This window comes from Lagopus leucura, unplaced genomic scaffold, assembly GCF_019238085.1.
Source record: "Lagopus leucura isolate 7727_CA_CO unplaced genomic scaffold, USGS_WTPT01 Super-Scaffold_100001, whole genome shotgun sequence".
Classification (NCBI taxonomy): Eukaryota; Metazoa; Chordata; class Aves; order Galliformes; family Phasianidae; genus Lagopus; species Lagopus leucura.
The window spans coordinates 21,698,819-21,719,593 of record NW_024962262.1 but is presented as its reverse complement, the minus strand read 5'-3'; the positions used below and the strand labels follow the sequence as shown (position 1 = coordinate 21,719,593).

The 20,775-nt window shown below is 35.2% G+C and overlaps 1 protein-coding gene across 5 annotated transcripts in view; it reads left to right on the top strand.

Moving 5' to 3' along the window:
• Nucleotides 1-20,775, top strand: part of PCDH9 (protocadherin 9) — a 681,046-nt gene that overhangs the window by 104,384 nt on the left and 555,887 nt on the right. Inside the window, exons 2-3 of one of the 5 annotated variants that reach the window (XM_042868517.1) lie at nt 1,451-1,477; nt 20,379-20,395. The exons of the other annotated variants lie outside the window; for them this stretch is intronic. Of the exons in view, the coding sequence (XP_042724451.1) occupies nt 1,451-1,477; nt 20,379-20,395 (44 nt within the window). The remainder of the gene's footprint in view (nt 1-1,450; nt 1,478-20,378; nt 20,396-20,775) is intronic. 5 annotated transcript variants of the gene reach the window in all.

Sequence of the window (20,775 nt, the reverse complement as noted above, 5' to 3'; positions counted from 1 at the left end):
GCCATGGTATTTTGAATATGCTCTTACCTTTGAGACACCTTAGATGTAGGAAAGTAAGAAAACCATACTTGGCATAACAGTATATATATATATATAAACATATATATATATATATATAACAGTATATATATATATATATATATAAACAACAACAGCAATAACAAAGAGAGAAAGAGAAAAAGAAAGAAAGAAAGAAAGAAAGAAAGAAAGAAAGAAAGAAAGAAAGAAAGAAAGAAAGAAAGAAAGAAAGAAAGAAAGAAAGAAAGAAAGCAATTCCTAATGAACAACTTCTATACATTTAAATAAATAAATAAATAAAATCATGTGCCATATGGCAATTATGCCAAAAGACTGAATTTATTACCAAATAAAACTGCTGGCATATGCATTTCACAGTTTCCTCCATTCACAACTAGTGTGTTTTTAGAGGTTTTCCATAGGGTTAGTTGCCCAGACTTCTGCAAAAACAACAGTTTTTCCTTATTGCAGGAGGTGTTAGGAAATCAAATCCAACTGGAGCATCAACTGAGTTACAGGCTGGTTTTGTCTCAGCTGCATGGCACATGCCAAGTGGTGATTTTTCAGTGCAGACATTCAAAGAAATGAATACAAAATTCTATTTGTTCTCTTACTGAATGAATTATCCTTATTGTGTTGTTTTGTTGTTATTTTTTTTTTTTTTTGTATTTCTATAAGATACTTAATATTTCAGCACTTTTCACTTTCACCACAGTGAAAATATTTTTACACATCACTTTTTCTTTTGATAAATAATCCTTTAACATCTTCAGATGTGACTTGTTTCATTGTCACTGTCATTTTATCAAATGAAATTATTTACATATAAAGAGGTATATATATAGATATATATTTATCTATGTGGGAATTTGAAAATTCCTGTGCAACTTCTTCTACTGTTTCTTGGTCTCTGTTAACTTGCTAATGAATACTCACAACCAAACATGATTTTGAGTCTTTAAAAATATTTTCTTAATATCTGAAAATTTGTGCCATCAATTTCCTTTAAAATCTATACTTTTAATTAAGTCATATTATAAAAAGATTTCTTTTCTTCCTTTCTCTCTCAACCACTGCAACCATTCATCTATGAAAGTGGATGTTTGCATCCATCTCAGATCAGATTTGTTCTCTGAGGTCGTGAGTCTGTGATGCTGTTAACATGCCTTTAGCATGCATATTTAGACAATGTTTATATAGACCTTTCAATATAACTTGCATCCAAATTGCTAAACATTTTTTTTTTTTTTTTTTTTTGTGCAGACACCTACTGAATGAACTTTCTTGGTGTTTTACAGTGCTTACTACAATCAAATTCTATTGCAAAAAGAGGGTGAAGGGGTAAATTAGAAGACATGAGATCTCCATGTTTTCACTTGGCCAGGCATGGTGACTGTCACAATTAAGTTGGAAGAGGTCCTTGAGAGGTGAGGGGGAATCCTTCAGCAAGAACAATGGTGTTTTTATTTGGCAGTAGGGGAAAAGATGCAAGGGAACACAATTGAGCTCCATAACCTTGCACGGAATGGCTTATTCAGCTATGCTTGTTCACCAGTATTTCATTCCTGTTGCTGTGATTGGCATGGAGGGGAATACAGGAAAATGAGTCCACAGAAGCTCTCTTTACCGGGACAACTTACTTATCTATAAGCTGTCAAGCTCACCAACAGCTAATGTCAGTATATTAAACTGTTTCTGAACGTATTCACACAGCTTACTTGGGAGACCAGTTCTATGAAAAACATCCCTTCCTTTTTTCTCTATATCTTTGAATCTTTTGCCTCTCTCAGGCATCTCCTAATTTGCCTTCCTTGGCATCTGATGTCAAGGAAATAGTATAACGTGAATTTGTGAACAATATTTTCAGCAAGTTCACACTGATATAGAATTTCCCTGAGAGGCAACATTAATAATGGGTTGGCACAACACATTTGCTGGAGTGGATTTGATGCCTTGATTGAGTTTCCGTGGTGCGTTTGTTGTTGCTTTGGGGAACGTGTGGATATTGGGTTCAACAGACCATAGAATTTTGAATTAACCTCTCTTTTCCTCTTCATGAATATAATGGCTTCACAATCTGTTCCTGCCTTGGCCTTTCATTTAAGGGAAAGAAGAGAAGCTTTAATTAAAAAAAAAAAAAAAAAAAAGAAAAAAAAGAAAAAAAAAGGATTTTTGAGAGCATTGTGAGGAAAAATAAATACACATAAGGAAACGTTGATTCATAAGAATTTCTTAGGTTACTTTCCCTCAAGAGCTTCCTACACTGATTCACTATAAAATATTCAGTTTAGCCCTGAAGTGTAAAAGATGAAAACCATTAGCACTAAGTTCAGAAATGGCAGCTTGAGTTACACCCACTGTTTAGGAGAAGCTTATGACGAATTTGAGAGACTCCTGGATAATTTTCAAGATTTCTCTTGAACCCAGTCAGGGGTCTCATTATAGATAAAGGTCTCTTTTTATGGGAGTTGTAATTGAATAAAGAAATTTTAGAAGATTAAGACTGAGGGGCAAAAAAAAAAAAAAAAAAAAAAAAAAAAAGCAGCAAACCAACAGAAAAGAATAATTTATTTTTCATTTTTCATTTTTATTCCCTGATGCTGTGTTCAAAGAATGTTTTGATTGTTCTTTTTCAGTTAAGTAGAAATTTGCTCTCAGGGTTTCAAAACAGTAGAGAAAAAAATCTGATCTTTACATTATTTCCAAAGCTGAAGAAGGTTTATGTTTTTGTTTTGGTTTTTTTTTTTTTTTGTGGATGAATTTGAATCCACTCTCCTGAATTTGAGAGTGGATAGTGGATGAAAGAAAACAGTTACTAGCGGCTATATATGCACTGGTAAAAAGTGTGCTCAGGGTTAACAGAAATTTGATGTAACAAAACTAACACGGTGTTTTGTAAACTGAGGCAGAGTGTGAGCATGAAATTTATGTTCCTGCCAAAGAATGTTACCTTCTTTGCACATCATTTTTGATCCCTACATTGTTACATTACAAAGAATATAAGCACTACATTTACTCTTTATCTTCAATATTTCACCATATGTTTACTCCTTAAGCCATTTGCATATCAAGAAACATAATCAAGATATTTTAATTCATTAGATGCATACTTTAGCTCAATTTCACAGCATTTTCATTGTTCATCTCAGAAGCATATGTTTATTTGTAAGCTTTTAGTTTAAAATAATAATAAAAAATACCCTGGAAAAAATAAGATTAGTAAAAGTTTTTGTTTTATTTTTAATGAAACATATGAACTGTTTTTCAAGTTTACTAGTTTAACCCAACCTTAGCAGCAAGACATTGATATAATCCTCAATTATTTCTCTAACTATATGATGTCCATGATTACTAAGGATAAATAAAGCCTTTTCATACTTTGTTTCTGAGATCCTTGTTCGAAGTTGTGTAGGTTTTAGACAGCAGTTTAAATCTGGGAAAGTTAAATCAACCTTAGGGACAGACTGTCTGTACTTCAGACTTGCAGTGAATAATCTGTTTATAATTTACTTGCTCTAAGAATTAGCTCAACTAATACTGATCATTGTTTAGCTCTTAAGAAAACAACATTTAAGGCTTTAAACATTTTTAATCCCTAACAGACACTCTCAAAAGTAAGAATTTCCTTCCTTTGTTTATGAATCACTACATCCAGAAAAAAAAAAAAAAAAAAAAAAAAAAAAAAAAAAAAAAAAAAAGATAAAAGTTTTCCGCTTTTCATTGGTTATTGAATGCTGCATGATCTTGTTTTCCAGATTTTCTTCTCTCTGTTTTAGCTCCATTGTTGCTGACAGCAACAAGCAGTAGCTGTCTTTGCAGCAACACTACCTTTAAGTACCCAAAGCACATGAAGAGTAAGTGGCCCTGCTGTTTTATTATCAGCTGACTTACTTAATATTGTCATTGAGTCACAGAATCATAGAATGGTTTGGATTGGAAGGGATATTAAAGATCATCTACTTCCAAACATTTTGCCATAGGCCGGGTTGCCACTCATGGTATTGGGTTGCTCAAAGCCCCATCCAAGCTGGCCTTGAACATCTCCAGGAGTGGGACATCCACAGCTCCTCTGGACATCTTGTTCCAGTGCCTCACCGTCTTCCCTCTTTTATTTTAAAACTGTTACCTATCCTATCATTACACTCTTAAAAAACTCCATTTCCATCTTTTCTTTAGGCCTCCTTTAGACACTGGGAGGCCAAGGGATCTCCCTGGTGTCTTCACTTTTCCAGTATGAACAAGTGGAGCTCTCAGTCTTTCTGACCAGCTCTCTTTTAAAGCAAACCATGATATGGTTTGGGCTGCAAGTGCACACTGCTGAGTATTTCATCAGTCAAAAAACCCCAAATCCTTCTCCTCAGAGATGCTCTCAATCCATTCTCTGCCAAGCCTGTATCTGTGTTTGGAATTGCTCTGACCTGACTCAAGACCTTGCACTTGGACCTGCTGGATTGTTTGTGAGATAACAACCAAACATTCCTACTCTTCTTTTTCTTTTGCCTGTGCTCCTTCCATCTCCTCAGACAAGAGTCAGAATTGGCTGACAACTAGACCTTATTTTCTGAGTGGCCAGTTACCCTTTACTCTTAATTAGGGTACAGAGAGCTGAGAATTCCAAAAACTGTAAAAATATATGAAACATTTCTTTAAAACTGTTCTTCCCAGTATTTTTATCTCTACTGTAAAAGTGACAGAGGGAAATTTTAGCAGAAGTTATTATGTTGCCAAGTCCACATAACTGTATTTGATTTGGGAATCCAGCTCCTTGAATGACACAAAATGGAGGCAGCTTTGGTATCAAATCAGTCTGCTTTTTTACACTCAAATTGAAGGTACTTAGCTTGTTACCATATGGAACAAAAGTAATTACTAAGGATGAAAGGAAAAAGCAAGACAATTAGAATGCTTGATGTTTGTCAAAAAGCAAGCTTCTATACCTCAGAATGCTGTAATTCAGGTTTCATGATGAGGGTTTGTGGGAATGCACCAGAAGTAGTGATTTGAAAGATTTATTCACTTACTGCACTGACAAATGCAATGGAAACCTGTTCTGAGACTTGCTTTATACTCAATTGCTTCTTGTAACTGATTCATTTATCAGAGATTTGACTAGAAGGAACTCAGTGTAACATATTGATGTGAATCAGTGCAGAATGAAATATGTTGAATTTCATAGGCCTGCCTGTACAGCAGAGCTGATTATCTCTGTATCTTAAATACCAGGCATTTTCTTTATTTGCACCTGTTTAATTTGATCTTTCTGTAGTAGTAAGGTAATTTATAAAGTTATATCGAAGGAATAATTTTAGATACACGGGAATAGTGTAAAGAGATTGCTCATAATTTCCTGTCTTATGTAAATTGTGTCAAGGTTACAAGAGGAGCTTTTTTTCTTTTTTTTTTTTTTTGTGCCAGAATACTTTAAAAAAATGAATATGTTTTAGAGCATTTTTTCATGTTCTGTGATCTAGCTTCAGTAAGAGTAGTTCTTCCATACAACACAACTCAGGTTTACACGTACATTCTTTCTTTGCTCTTCTTCAGGGACCCTTCAATTCTAAAAGCCGTGAAGAAAATGGTCTCAACAAAAGTCCCAGAAGAAGAATCTGGGAGTGACCAAACAGAGAGAATAGGTTAGCAGTCTTCAGTCCCTGTGGTCTTTATTAGGTACTTTGATTTCACCAGGTATGCAACTCAGTAAGCAGTAGGGGCCATGTTAGACCCTTAGCTACGACGGGTTCACTAATCTTGAGTGAAAAATTCCTTAATATGGAACAGAACTCTCATTTGCCTGGGTTTCAGTCTGTGCTTTTCCCCAAACTCAGGAAATCGCCTGATTTTCTTCACCTTCCTTTATATGTTGATTCCTCTTCATGGCACAGTGAATAGGATTGAGTACTTCAGAATATGAGAAATCTGGAATCCCTATGTATTTCAGAAGTTTCTATTTATAGGATTTATGGTTATTTTCTTGAATAATCTTTTCTAATTTGAGGGTCATTAATATGTAAGTAATGTGTGTACACACGGCTATGCTATTTTTATCTAATATCCTTATCTTGCCACAACATTTTACATGAATGTAAGGTTTCCATGATATTCTCCAGTGAAATTTGCATATATATAGATAAGAAGATGGAAAATTTAAATTGAAAATGTGCTTTTTTAAGTCTTTCTTATCCAGGAGAAGACATGAATAAATTTTATGTAGCATATTCATAAAATATTGTCTATTAGAAGTGGAATGATAGAAATATCTCATATTTGCATCTTAAATTAAAAACAAAAATGCATTGATAAATATATAAAATATAATACTGGAATTATGATGAAAAAGTAAAGCAAAAGAAGTTAGGATACACACAAAAAATAGTTGTTTTGTAGTTGACCTGAGTAACGTAAGAGTTAACTCACTAGCTGCCAAGAGAGCTGCATTACCTTTTTTGACTGACCTGCATGATACAGCACCAACTTGTCCAACAGGGCTGTGTTTTTGTTTATCTTTTGTATTGCAAAGACAGCTTCCTTAATTAAGATTTGTGTGATGACTTTAGCTGAATTTTTCTTCATTTAGTCAAAGCCTTTAAATTTCTCAATAGTGCTTTTTATAGTATGCTAATTAGGGTTAATTTTACTACACTAGATGATACACAGATTTAGAAATGCATGTAACAATCCAATTTTGAATGGAGAGAGATCCTTTCTTGGCTTATTCTTGTAGCATGTATTTTCTGTTCTGACCTGCAATTCATGTATAATAAATCATTTTTAGTGCTGGCACAGGTGTCCTTTTGAATTTAAGTATGCTTTTCTTTCATATTGTCTGCTAAATTTTTTTTTTTTTGATGTATGGTTCATTATTACATCATTCTGGTGTACAAGTATTTTTACAGCATCATCTTTTGTAACTGTTTCTAGTGCCATGGTTGACTTACCTATACTCATTTTTGAGTTTTGAATTCAAACTAATGCACAAACTTTAAAACACCATATTTGAATGCCCCTTTCAATTTTTCAGCAAAATTTGAACCTATCTGTACCTGATTTACTCTCCAGTCTAAAAACAAATGGTCTTGATCAAGTAGTGGCTGAGAAAAGAATTCCAGAGCTCTCTGTAATTTCAGATACAGATAACTACTTATGGTTCTTTGCCTTACCTATGGGATTACAGTGCTGAGGGCTTGACTGCAGAAATTATTTATGGTAGTTCTTACATATACGGGTAGTCTTTCTCACAGGCTGCATACTTAACGGAATACAGAATTTTCTCTTTTTGTTTAGTTTTGATTTTCCTCTCCAGTTAGAAATGAAAACAAATTGCAAGAAGAGAATATAGCTGATGATGGTTGAGAACTTCAAAAGTCACTTAGCTACCTATTCTAGTGTTTCAATATCCTTCCTTAGAAGGGTAGGGTTTTGAGCATCTTGCTACAATTTAATATCACTACTTCATCATGGACAAGTCATTCCTCTTTAAAGCTACCTTTTATATCTTTTATATATTAAAAGATTGCTATCATCTTTAGCTTTGAGAATCTCAGGTTGTTCAATCTCAGATCTTCCCGTGTTGGCTGGACTCCTGATAGTTCTCCTTTGGACTTCATCCGGTTGGTTCATATCTCTTGAGCTGCTCAAAACAGGACAGAAACAATTCACCTCAAGTTTTACCAAAACTAGAGCAAAATAGAACTTTTATCTTCTGTATCCTACAGATATTTTTCAGGTTATAGATCTGAGGATATATTTCCTGTAACAGAAAGACACTTTAGATTTATTTTCAGATTAGATCCATTCAGATCTCTACATCTTCTCTTGAAAAGCGTCTACCCATCTAATTATTTTATATTTCACATTTTCACCAACTCGTTTCTTTTAGAATTTTGCATTCTAATCTACTTCACAATGCAGTGATGAGCGCAGTTTTGTGCCTTCTTTAAATGCAGTAAGTGTATTTCTCCATCATCTACAATATTATGAAAACTTCAAATAGATCAACTAGGGGAAAAAAAGCAAAATTAATGACTTTTACTTAATAGGCTAGTCATATATACAGTTTTACATTCAAATAACAGTAGTTACTTAGACAACCTTTCCCTTTCGCTCTTTTTTGAATGTTTGAGAATTTTCTGTGAGACTTTGAGGCTGTCTAAATGACCTTGCTTGCAACTCACCTAACCACAGGTGCTATTACCATTTTCTGGAAAAAAGTGCATCAAATGACAAAGCTTGTTCTTAAATAGTTGGCTAAATTTAACTAATTCATTTTGCCTGTTTCTTACCTCCTTTTCATCCTTTTCATTGTTTCCAGGAACTTACAAATCATGCTGTTCATTTGTTCCAGGATTTTGTGACTTAGCAACTGGCAGTTTTGTTAGTCCTAAACTTCTGCTTCCCAACTTTGTTAAAGATGAATATTGTGTCTTTATATTTCCATTTTATTGTGTCTGCGTCCTTCACAGATTATTTTTCTAATGGTGAAATGATTCTGAGATGCCTTTACCAGTTCTCTAAATACTCTAGGAGAAAGTTCATTAAGAGCATCTGTTCTGTAAACTAATTTACTTAAGTACTCTACAACATTTTTGTCTACATTTTGAATTGAAGTCATTCCTTTGTTGTTTGTGTTAACTATGGTAATCATCTCCTCACTGTTGACCTTTTAAATTAAAATTAATGCAAAAAAGGTGTTAAATGCTTGGACCTTTATAGTGTCATCTGACAGTAACTTTTCTTCTCCAAAGATAGCAGGATAATGCTTTTCTTTGTCCCTCAATTAGTCACTTTGAATAGACTCAGCTTGGTTAGCACAGGATGATTTTTTTTTTAAATTATGTTTTATCCTACCAGTAGGTAGTTCAAACTAACTACTGAAGGGAATTTTCTATTGACTTTCCTATGTTTGCATTTGTTCTAAAATTAAAACAACTAGTATTCATGAAAAGTTTTGTACAAATAAGTGCACGTTATGAAACAAACAAATAAATAAATATTCAAGACAAAATTAGAAAAGCTGAACTCCAGTGTCCTGACGGTTTAATTTGTTGTTTGACACATTCAAACCTTCATTATTCTTGCACAATAAAAGTGAACAGCTAAGCAACTAGAAATCAGTTAACTCTGATCAGTAAGTCAGAGGATTTGATGATGTAAGCATACCTGATTCTCTATTTTACTACAGAAAACCTTCTATATATATGCTTGGATTTTCTGTAACAGATCCAGAAATTTTTAGCCATAACTACCCTACCAGGAGGGATGAAGATGTTATCAACCACTTGAAACATGAAAATGTTAGAAAGAAACAAACAACAAAAAATGTAAAAAAAAAAACAAAAACAAAAACAAAACAACAGAGCTTGAATTTTCTTTGTTTTTCCTTTAAATTTCAAATTTTGACAATATGATCTCTTTAAAGTCATATGTGATATTGTTTTTAAAAATAGTTAGCAAGCACACTCTCTATTTAGCAGGTGGACAGGCCGTAATGGAGACAGGGCTTTCTAAGTAATACATCTCCAAAAATATATTTCTCTTTCTCAGTCACTCAAGCAGAATCACCTGAATCATTGTTAAGATTACATGAAAATCTCACTAAGAGAATTAAAATAAATAGAGTAAAATTAAAACTTAGTTTTGATAATACCTATGGCAATAGTTATGTAACAATTTATTGCCGTATATTTGATCCTTTATAAACTGAGTTCATTATGCCATGGTAATGTAGCTGAAGTCAGTTTAAAACAGTTAAATAAGAATACTTAGACTATTTTCTAGAAGTAAATCCTTCAAAAATTTCCCTACTGCCTGAAGCAGAATAAGATTTTAGCATAGCAGCAGTCCAATTTGCAGTCTACCTGTATAGTGAAGAAATGGGAAAACTGACAACTAGAAGAATATACTCCCGGATGCGTTTTTCTTCTGATGGGACAAGAGCATTGAATGTGAATACACTGACGGTAGGTATTCAAATTTACTATTAGTCACTGGAAGCAGAGCTTCCTGACCAGGGAAGACTGGGATTTGCAATGCTGAAAATGTATTAAATCTGCCCTGGGGAACTTAGAGGGAGACTCTGTTATAAAAGAGATTAATCTTTTGGTGTGAATATGAGGAAAACAACTTGAAAGAGTGTGCTTAAAAGCTGAATCTTTCAGGACACAGAGAATCAGTCACCTATTTAAAATACTCTGCTATCAGGCCTTTGGAGATTTCAGGATGTTTTCTTATAACTAGACAACTTGGAAGAAAAACTTGCCCTATGTTATAATACAGGTTGTCAGTGATGCTAGGGTTGCTAATGCACCATATGCACTTACAGGCAATGTACTGAAGCTGCGATAACTAAATTTCATGCCAAAAATGTCTTAATTATTTGTGATATTTTAACAGCTAAAATGTAGCTACAATATTTTCTAAGGAACTGAAAACATAAAATTGCATTTTACACTGACAGTAATTTAGACTTCAGAGAGGAGAAATGTTTTTAATTCATTCTTATGCAGATAGCATTATGTAATTCATTATTGCCACAAAGAGCGAGGTTTTTTGTTGTTATTTTTGAAACCTATGGACTGTTGCTTGGTTAGGAATGTCAGCTGCTAGCTTGCTGTAAGCACCACAGCAAGCAAAATGAGTGAAATGTGGTTACAGCCTTGAGCACCAAACATCCATCCTGTTTGCTAGCATCTTACAGGAGATTCTGAGTGTGGATGATACTAATTTATCACAGTTCCACTTATCACAAGGATGCAATTGGTCTCTCTGAGCTAATATTGAAAGAGTAGACAATGTATGCTGGAGTGTATATCCTGTAGCTTTTATCAATCTGTTTACTAAATACCGTTTTGCATAGCTTAAAATGTTTGCACAACATTACAGGAAAAGAAAAAAGCAAATTAAGTTGTAGAACAACCAACCAAACAACAAAATTATTTCCCTTCATGTCTTTGTATTTCAGAAAATATTGCATTCATTTCTCTGTTGTAGACATAACCATAACATTCTTTTACCATCTTCTAACAAAACTTTTCTACTGTATCTAAGAATTGAGTGGAAGCAACAGTCCCATCAGTCTTTTAATAATTGGAAGCAGGTTGCTCTACCTACGCAACATCTCAGATTTCACTGTTTGTCAGGGGGTGGTATGGCATGAGAAGGCCTTTCACAAATGCTCCAGGTTTCCTAAACCTTGCTTCTTGTCTTTATTAGGTCATGTTTCATTAGCAGTAAAACTCTTTCTCATTCATCTGTTGATTAAATTGAAAGTTTGTGCAAATGCTAAGTAAAGTTTAGCTGATACTGGAACCTGCTGCAGACAGCATGCATTGGCAATCAAAATAAATTACTTGGCAATCAAAGTCAAAACTAAGGTTTTCAAGGGGTAAGTAACTATTCAGTATATGGCACAGTGTGTGTTTAAACATTGTTCTTTGATTTAGGTACACATTAATTGTAATAACCTGTTTCTTTCCACAACAATTTTTTTCCTGTTCTACTCTATCTATTCATTTTATCAAACTTAGCACTAGGTATCATTACTATTATCAATAATAATTTTGTATGCAATAATAATTTTGAGTGGTCTCAAACAAAATAAAATTTTGAATGTTTCTGCTTTTAAAAAAATGACTGAAGATTAAAAAAAAAAAAAAAGAAAGAAAGAAAACAATCCCAATTGGCTTTAAATAGTATTTTTTTCTTGATAATACAGTCTGAAAGACAATTTCTATGGCCTAATTAGTACATGGAAGCCCCACTGCTCTTTGGCCGTGTTTGGAGAAGTGGCTTAGCAGTTTAGATGGAGTCTAGAAATCAAGAGAAACCCATTTATGCCATAGAATCTGGTCCATAACCGTTTGTTCAGTATTTTTTAAAAGATTGAAAAAATTTAATCTTTCTCCACCTATACTCCCAGATTCTGATTACTTAGAGTCATAGAATCATAGAATCACAAGATTGAAAACGACCTATAAGATCATCTAGTCCAACCGTCTTCTCATTACCACTGCTACCACAACCTTATCTCGCAGCTCCTCATCCAGACGCCTCTTGAACAATGCCACGGATGGCGACTCCACCACCTCCCTGGGCAGCCATTCCAGTGCCTGACCACTCTCTGAGAGAAAAAGTTTTTCCTCATGTCTAACCTAAACCTCCTCTGGTACAACTTGCAGCCATTTCCCTGGGTCCTGTTTGTTGCCTCCCTGGGTCCTGTTTGTTGCCTGGGAGAAGAGGCCAAATCCCTCATCACCACAACCTCCCCTCAGGATGTTGTAGAGTGCAATGAGGTCTCCCCTGAGCTTCCTCTTTTCCAAACTAAACAACCCCAGATCCCTCAGCTGCTCCTCATAAGACTTGTGCTCCAGACCCCTCATCAGTTTCATTGCCCTTGTCTGGACACACTCCAGGGCCTCAATGTCTTTCTAGCTTTGAGGGGCCCAAAAATGAACACAGTACTCGAGGCGCAGCCTCACCAGTGCTGAGTACAGGGGGATGATCACCTCCCTGCTCCTGTTGGCCACACTATTTCTAATGCAGGCCAGGATGCCCTTGGCCCTCTTGGCCACTTGGGCACACTGTTGGCTCATGTTCAGCCAAGCATCAACCAACACCCCCAGGTCCCTTTCTTTTTCAGAAACATCCAGCCATTCATCCCCAAGCCTATAGTGCTGCATGGGGTTGTTGTGGCCAAAGTGCAGGACCCGACACTTGGCCTTGTTAAACCTCATCCCATTCACCTGAGCCCAGCGATCCAGCCTGTCTAAATCCCTCCAAAGGGCCTCCCTACCCTCAGGCAGATCGACACCACCTCCCAGCTTGGTGTCATCTGCAAACTTACTGAGGGTACACTCAATCCCCTCATCTAGATCATCACTAAAGATACTAAACAACATGGGCCCCAGTACTGACCCCTGGGGGACACCACTTGAAATGGGTTGCCAGCTGGACTGAACTCCATTCACCACTACCCGTTGGGCATGGCCCTCTAGCCAGTTCCTTACCCAAAGAAGTGTATATTTGTCTAGGCCATGGGTAGCCAGTTTCCCTGGAAGAAGCCTGTGAGAGACCATGCCAAAGGCTTTGCTGAAGTCTAGGTGGACTACATCAACAGCCCTTTCCTCATCTACCAGTCTGGTCACCCAGTCACAGAAAGAGATGAGGTTGGTCAAGTAGCCTGTCCCTTCTTCCAGAGGACGTAGACTTTTTTTTCTCCCTGAGTTTCAACAGTAGTTCCGAGCTCATCCACGCTGGTTGTCTACCCCTACGGCTCACCTTACGGCACTCAGGGACAGCCTGTTCTTGTGCCTTAAAGATTTCCATCCTGAGGAGCGTCCAGGCTTCCTGGACCCCATACCCTTAAGAAGCAACTTTATGCATATCTCCACAGCAGTTGTTTTACAATGGACATTTTTTAACTTCACAGTTTGTTCTCTTGCTTGCTTCAGGAGGTTTTTACATTTTTTCAGTCTTCGTTCAATACTGTAACTTTCCAACATAATTCTGAGTGAGAAAGAAAATAGAACTAGATTGTATGTGGAATTACAGTAGGTACTAAATATAGTAAATATAAAATTATCAATGTACAAGTCAACATCTTGAGAAGATGTTATTGTGATGGAATAGAATTCAGCAAGGTAAACTTGAACACTTTGAATGGTGAAGTAGTAAGACTTGCTAGTTGTACTGTGAAATCCTTCCTCTTATTGATTTTATTTTTCTTGGAGAAAAAATAGTAATAAAAATGGATTATAAAATAAATAAAATCTACAGGGTTTTTATCTGCTACATAAAAACATTCATTTTTAACTGTCAAGACACTGGTCTTCTAATCCATATTAGTTAAACAGAACACTGTGTTGAAAAAGGAATTGCAGTTAAATCTCTAGCATGGCTGTATTTTTATGGAGGTAAAAAGACAGCTAGCAGAATTGGAAACAAGAACATTTCTTTCATTCTCTGTTGATTCAGAGGACTCATTAAATCTCATATCAGGCTTGCAGGCACTATAGAGGTACAAACATTTCAGAGATCTTCAACCTCTTAGGAACTTTGGAAGTTAATGAGCCATCCCATAGTTATTACTTTGTGTTTTATCAGGCTTTGCTCTAGGCTTTTATTTGATTTTTAGATTGTAATGTGATGTCCTGTGTGTGTATGCTGAATGACATCAGGTCTGGAAAAGCTGTATTCTCCAGCATTCCAGTACTGATGGGCTACACCATTCAAAACTCTTGATGCTATTTGAGTCTTTTATGATTCCCCAAGTGTCCCAACATCATTAAGCATTTCAGACAAGAATCAGTAAGGATTCATGAGCTCTATGGAGTTTCAAGGAAACTTGAGCTAAGCTGAAGTCTGAAGCACTAAGTCCTACCAGTTACATTGGAACATTCAAGTATTCTCTTATCTAACCGTAACATGAATAGCACTTCATCTCCTTTACTTCCCTTCAGAGCCATAGGGCATTTTTTGTCCCATGATTGTCTCAGCTCTGTTCTGTTGGAGGCATTTTGTTGTCAAGATGAGGAGCAAACAGTCAAAATGGGAAGGATGACTAGCTGCCTCCATTTCCCACATATTTGGCTGACTGGAAAGGCCGTCCATCCAGGGACCTCTGCCTCAAATCCAATGAACGTATGGAGAAAAAGAAGAACGGGATGTAAAGAGTTCAACCCCCCTTGTATTATGATTGTACCAAAGAATCAGAATCCAATAATTTTTGTAATATTTGGAGTCAGCTACTGATCTTACTTACCTGCTTGGTGTCTTCTTTCTGTGAAAGTCAGAAATGCTTAGGAAAAGCAAAAAGAATGTTGTACCAAATGTTGTAAGACTACCGGACTACTTCTCCAACAGACTCCTCCAGTAAAGAAATACATCAGAAAATATTTATAAATCTAGCAAAAGGTAACCTCTCCCCATCTAAAGGTAACTAAGACCACCACTATAGTCAGTGGTGATTTATGCAGTCCGCTCATGCATGGCAATAGAGTCAGCATTAAAAATGATTACTTGTCTTGACCACGTTGTGTGTTTGAACTTGTAGGTCTATGACAGAAGAAATTGAAGTTCACTCCTGGATTAAACTAGATCCTTTAGACATAGAAGTCAGTAGCAATACCTCTGTCTTCCTCTTTGAGGTTTTGATCAGAAACTCAGGAGCTATTTTCTTCATCTAGAAATATTCTTTTGGAGAATTTCAAACAAAATTCAAAATTATTCCTCTTCACACATTCATTCTCCTCACCTGCAAAATTCTATCTTTTATTTAGAGACTTTATCCAAGTTTGTCATCTCACTGATTTTGATTACTGGTTTTAAAGTCAGAAAAAAACAAAAACAAAAACAAAAACAATTATCCTTTTTTTCTGAAAATATATTTGTCATTCAAAATGAAATGACTACTGGAGTTCATTATCTTTTGAACTTAAGTAAAAAGTGAAAGAATGAGAGTCAGCGGAGTGAACAGTTTTTCCTTTTGGGGAAGGTTTAAGGAGGTGAGGAACTAAAAAGGCATTTGTTTTATAGCAATCAGGCATTCTTGTGCTGACATGCAGTGTTTTTCCACTCCAGTTGACATGGTTAGGCATCCTCTGACACCCTGGGGGATGTAAATCAGAGGCTGAGGAATTTAGACTTTTTACTCTCTGGAGAAATGTTCACGGTATTTTAATGATTATTTATCTTTCCACCATACATTTACTTAGATGTACGTAGGTTTAAAAATGTATAAATGCATATTCCCTTTCAAATATTCAAAAGGTTAAAAAGGAAAAAAAAAAAAAAAAAAAAAATTGCCGACCTTTAGCCTGTATGTCTTGTTATCATTTTCCTATGCATTTTCCAGAGGTGTTCTAGGAACAGCCTGTTGTACAGCTGTTCTGCTCCAGCTGAACAGGTTCATAGGGAATGAAGAGCTTAGAGCAATTTGTAGGCAATGAAGCAAAAAGAAAAATCCACAAAGAAGCAGCTGATGTTAGCAGCTTTTAAAGAGATTGAAAGAAAAAGGTAAGAATAGGGAATTGAATGTAGAACAGAGAGAGAAGAACATGATTTTGGAAGAAATCTGAATTATGATTTTTCAAAACCAAAAAAGAAGCTGCAATGCTTACCTTATAAGCCAGGCTTTATCCTTTCATGCTTTTTACTGCCTGCCGAACAATGTATCTGCTTAGAATATGCAGACATTTAGCCAATTCTTTACCTTTATTGCACAAATGACTAGGAAGATGAGTCTGACAGCAAAAGCTGTATGTTAGAGCTCTGTCACTAAGAGGCATCTAGACTTGAATCAAGAAAGATGTTAGGACGTGCTAAAATTATTAATTTCATTATTTGTAGTAACATCTTTCTGAAAAGTAACCTGCATGTTAAACTCCTCAAACAAATCTTGCAGTGCCCGTTTTCCTTTTGTAATCTGGAAATAAAGGTGCTTAGTTCCTATAAAGATTATGAAGCTCAGTTCAGGGTATTTTTCACTATGGAAAACAAAACTCTTCATAGAATTGTGATTTATTACTCTGTCATTAGCATTAATAGAAATTGTTATTTGCATCTATTTCAACATTTAATTTTTCATTGCAATAGATCATTGAAAATTTTAAAGGGAAGACACACAGTATGAGTTTCCATAGCTTTGTTTATATCTTTATCACAGAGTCAAGTCCAGCTTCCTGACTTACATTACATCCTATGGGGATTGCTTAGAAAGGCAAGGAAGTTTATTAAAAAAGTGTAATAGGATACTAGATATTTTTTTGTACATATTTTCACAGGGACATGGTCTATATTGAAAATAAATATTTCATGATATAATCTGATCAATCATTATAGAAAAACAGCAAAACCTCTTTGTGAGAAAGAATGAAGAAAAACATTTTAAAATGTTGTAGCTACTGCATTTTTTAAAAACACATGCTAATGTTACCTTTCGAAGTATGCTCGATACTCCTGAGGTAAGTAATAAATATGGTACAATGTCATGGAGCAGAGGGATGCATTATTATTTTTAATTGGTTCTTTTACTACCTGTGGGTACGCACAGACAACAGAACAGTGTATCAAACTTACTTTTAACCTTTAGACTTAGAAGAAGCTGGACAAGGGGTGCAAAGTGTATTTTAAGTTATTATCCTCACAGTCACCTCACTCCCTCTCTGTTTGTAACGAGTGAACATGAATGTTATCCAGTTTGTAGTGTCAGTCCCTTACATAGTGTTCCACTTAGACCTGTTGTTTTCTCCACAGGTTCTGTCATGCTTTTCCCTCTGCTTTGTGTGACATGCTATAGATTGTGTCAGATAACTTCAACATGATTCCTGCTTAGGGGAAAAAATGTTAAAAAAATTAAATGAAATCACTTTTGAGTGATGGTAAAAAAGGACAAGACTGGCATATTTTTTTTGAAACATACATGGGTCATAGCTCAGACAGAGGAGTGTGACACTCATGCTTAGAAAAAGGAATGGGATGTTTTTAAATACTGCAGGGTAAAAGAACTAGATAAAACAGAATATTCTTCTATTATGAAGACATTATTATGCCTGAATGTTAGTATTTGCAGCACTGCTACAGCTCGTTTCTTAGTTTCAGATGATAGGTATTAACAGATAATAACCTTTTGCAGAGGTAAGAGAGAGGGTAAGCGAGGCTAAATTGTGCTTCTACTTTAGAGATGCCATTCACATTGTGGACCAGGAGAACAGGGAAATTGACTTTGCTGTATATGCGGAGTGGAATGAGAACTATGTGTTTTCTTCCCCTATCCCTCTGCATGCTCTGTCACGCATATTCTCCAACCAACAAATAATGTGAAAAGTAATAATGAAGGCTGATAGAGAAGGGAGCACAGTGCTGATAGCCTTTCTTCTCTTCCCTGAGAATCTGTGTTTCACAGTAAGGTATTAATATGAGCATGTTGGTGCCTTTACCAAAAATAGGCTGAGAAAATAATGTGGAGAAAAATAGCATTAAAACATCTTGCAGCAGTTTTGAGGAAGTAGCTAAAAAAAAAAAACAAAAACCATTGTTATCAAGGGAAGGAGACATCTTATTTTTTTTTTTTTTTTAAAAAAAAAAGAAAGTTAAGACTTTGACATTAGAAAGCATCAAAGCTAAGGAAAGTGCTAACAAACATTTTACTACTCCTAACTATTTCATTCAAATTTGTACTGTAGTTTTCAGATTAATTATTATATTTTCCCTGTCTAAAAGCTGTTCTGAAGAGGTGAAGAATGGAAGGTTCCAAATTCTCTCTTCACTGAAGCAGATGTCATTAAGTGTCCAAGCATTTACACCATACACGTAATTCTGCCTATGGTTTTGTTTGAGTAAAGCTAGCTCAGCAGCAAAGACAATTATTTTGAGAGAACTTTTATGTTACAGCTCTTTATTTTGCTACTGAGGGTTCTCTGTGTTTATTGACTCCATCCTGGGAATCCACCTCATTTCTTGGCTGCAATGACCTTTGCATTTATAACTTTTCATCAGTTTCCAAGCAGTCAGTTGAAGATGAATGCTGTGGTATTAATATGTTTATCAACAATTCTTGTGACCTGGACATAATTCCCTACCCTACCCTATCCCACCCCTTTCCCTTTTAAGATCTGCTCTAATGCATTTTGTTGAAATCCAGGGAAAGTATTAGGTTCATTGCTTCTCAGATGGATATCACGTTTTATGATTTTAGGCTTATATGGTAAATGTATCAGATTGCCCTTTCTATCACAGTATACTGCTTTACTTTCTGCTTTAGTGTGAAGACATCTAATATCCATTCATTACACCATGTCAATGCTTCACTCTTATTAGTTACAGTAGTAACTGTAATCCAGTATTCTTCTTGCTTCAGTGTTTTTCAGCCATAAATCTGAGATTACTTTACAAAGGAGTTAAATATTTTTACCCCTGTCAACATATCAGGAAAGTGAGGTACATAACTGGGAGGAACAGAAACAACTTGCTCCAAACTAAACTAAGATAGCTAAGCCAGATGAGGGGACAGAAGCCACAATTCCTAATACTCATTACTGTCATCTATTCCCCCAAAACTGAGGTTATTATGTCCCTGTGAGCCTTTTTAAACCACACCTCATTTTTTGTTCTCATTTCTCAGTAAGATACAGTCTCCTTGCCTATTTCTAACAAAATTGATCGCAGGCAATTTTATTGAACAAACATTACATGATGATGCCTGCATGGATTTCTCCAAATACTGACATGCTCAGTTTAAATTAAATGAAGTTAATTAAGTTAATTCAAATTAAGTTTTTATATCAAAAATCTCTCTACTGCTTGTTCAGGTCTAGTGTATTTTGCTACATCCACATGATAAAGATAAACCTGAATAAGGCCTTGGATAAGCAGTACTATCTGTGAATATATCTTTTATGCTGTCTAAATATTATTTTGCAATATATAAAAAAGTAACATAATAAACAAATGTTTAAAAAATCACCTACAAAAATATACACTCCCTTTGGATGTGACAGTGCCTCTAAAACGTTGTTAATAACTAGTCCTCTAGAAACAAAATCATTTCATTTAAAAAAAGAAAAAAAGAAAGAAAAAAACAGAGGCCGTCAGTTTACTCATGACATTTGAGTGGATTAGTGCCAAATTGCCTCTGAAATATATTCTGGTAGTCAAAGTTTAACAAGAAAATACATACCAAAACACAATCTGTGTTTGAAACAGAATAAATTTTTGGTAATAATTTACTGAAACTAAATTTAGTTCTCTAAAAGCTTATTTATATGGAGACTTTCAGGAAAATTAATCTGTAAAAACAAATTTAAAGTGGATTAGTTAAACCTAATTAAGTCCCTGTATAGACGTTCATTCAGAATAAAAATTGCTTTGATTTGGTTTAACTTAACTCCCTTCCAAATGAATTACGACTACCAGAGATTTAATGTAGTTTAAATAATCTACTTTAAAAATTAAATGTAGAATAATTTTCCTGCATGTCTCTGTGTAGACAAGGGCTCTGGAAGAAATCTGTCTGTCTGACCCTTTCCCAGATGTTAATACAGGTGTAGACGTTAACAGAATTTCAAATACAAAGTCTTGTAAAACATGTTAAATCACTCTAAGTTCTGAAGTACTCTCTTAAAAAGAGACAGAATGCAGGTAAGTAAGCTATCTAATAGGTAGGAATTTATGATATGAGGAAAGGACTATCTTCTAATGGTGCCTAGAAACTGCAGGAAAAGTTTTCAGGCTAACTTTTGGTGAGTGAACATGACTTACCAAGAGAAGGAATGACTGGAAATACTAATTTTCTACAGGTAATAGGAAGATGGAACATGACTTCTATCATCTGTCATCTGTTTAGAACATGATAGGTTCTTTATGCTGAGATTCCTGTTACACACCAGTAATAATCCCATATAACCAATACAGTATTTATATTGTTCTTTGACGGTGTGTTTTGTAAAAGGATAACATTTCTTTCAAAATTTCAGAGTACAGTTTTGTACCATAGGTCTGAGTGACTGACTATTTGAGCAGGCATAAGGTCGGAGAGATTCTTGAAGAAAAATAACACCCATTTTTCCCTGTAGCTGTTCTGTGCGGGAATTAATATGGAAGCTTGGAGGAATGTACAGGCATGGTGACAATGAATTTTGAAAACATCTCTTCCAAGAAAGACCTTCTTAGTGTTTTAAAATAACTTCTCTCATGGGCAGGAGAGACTCAGATTGCAAATGATAACAGTAGCTTTTGTATTGGTGATTTCATAGACTCTTTCGGAGC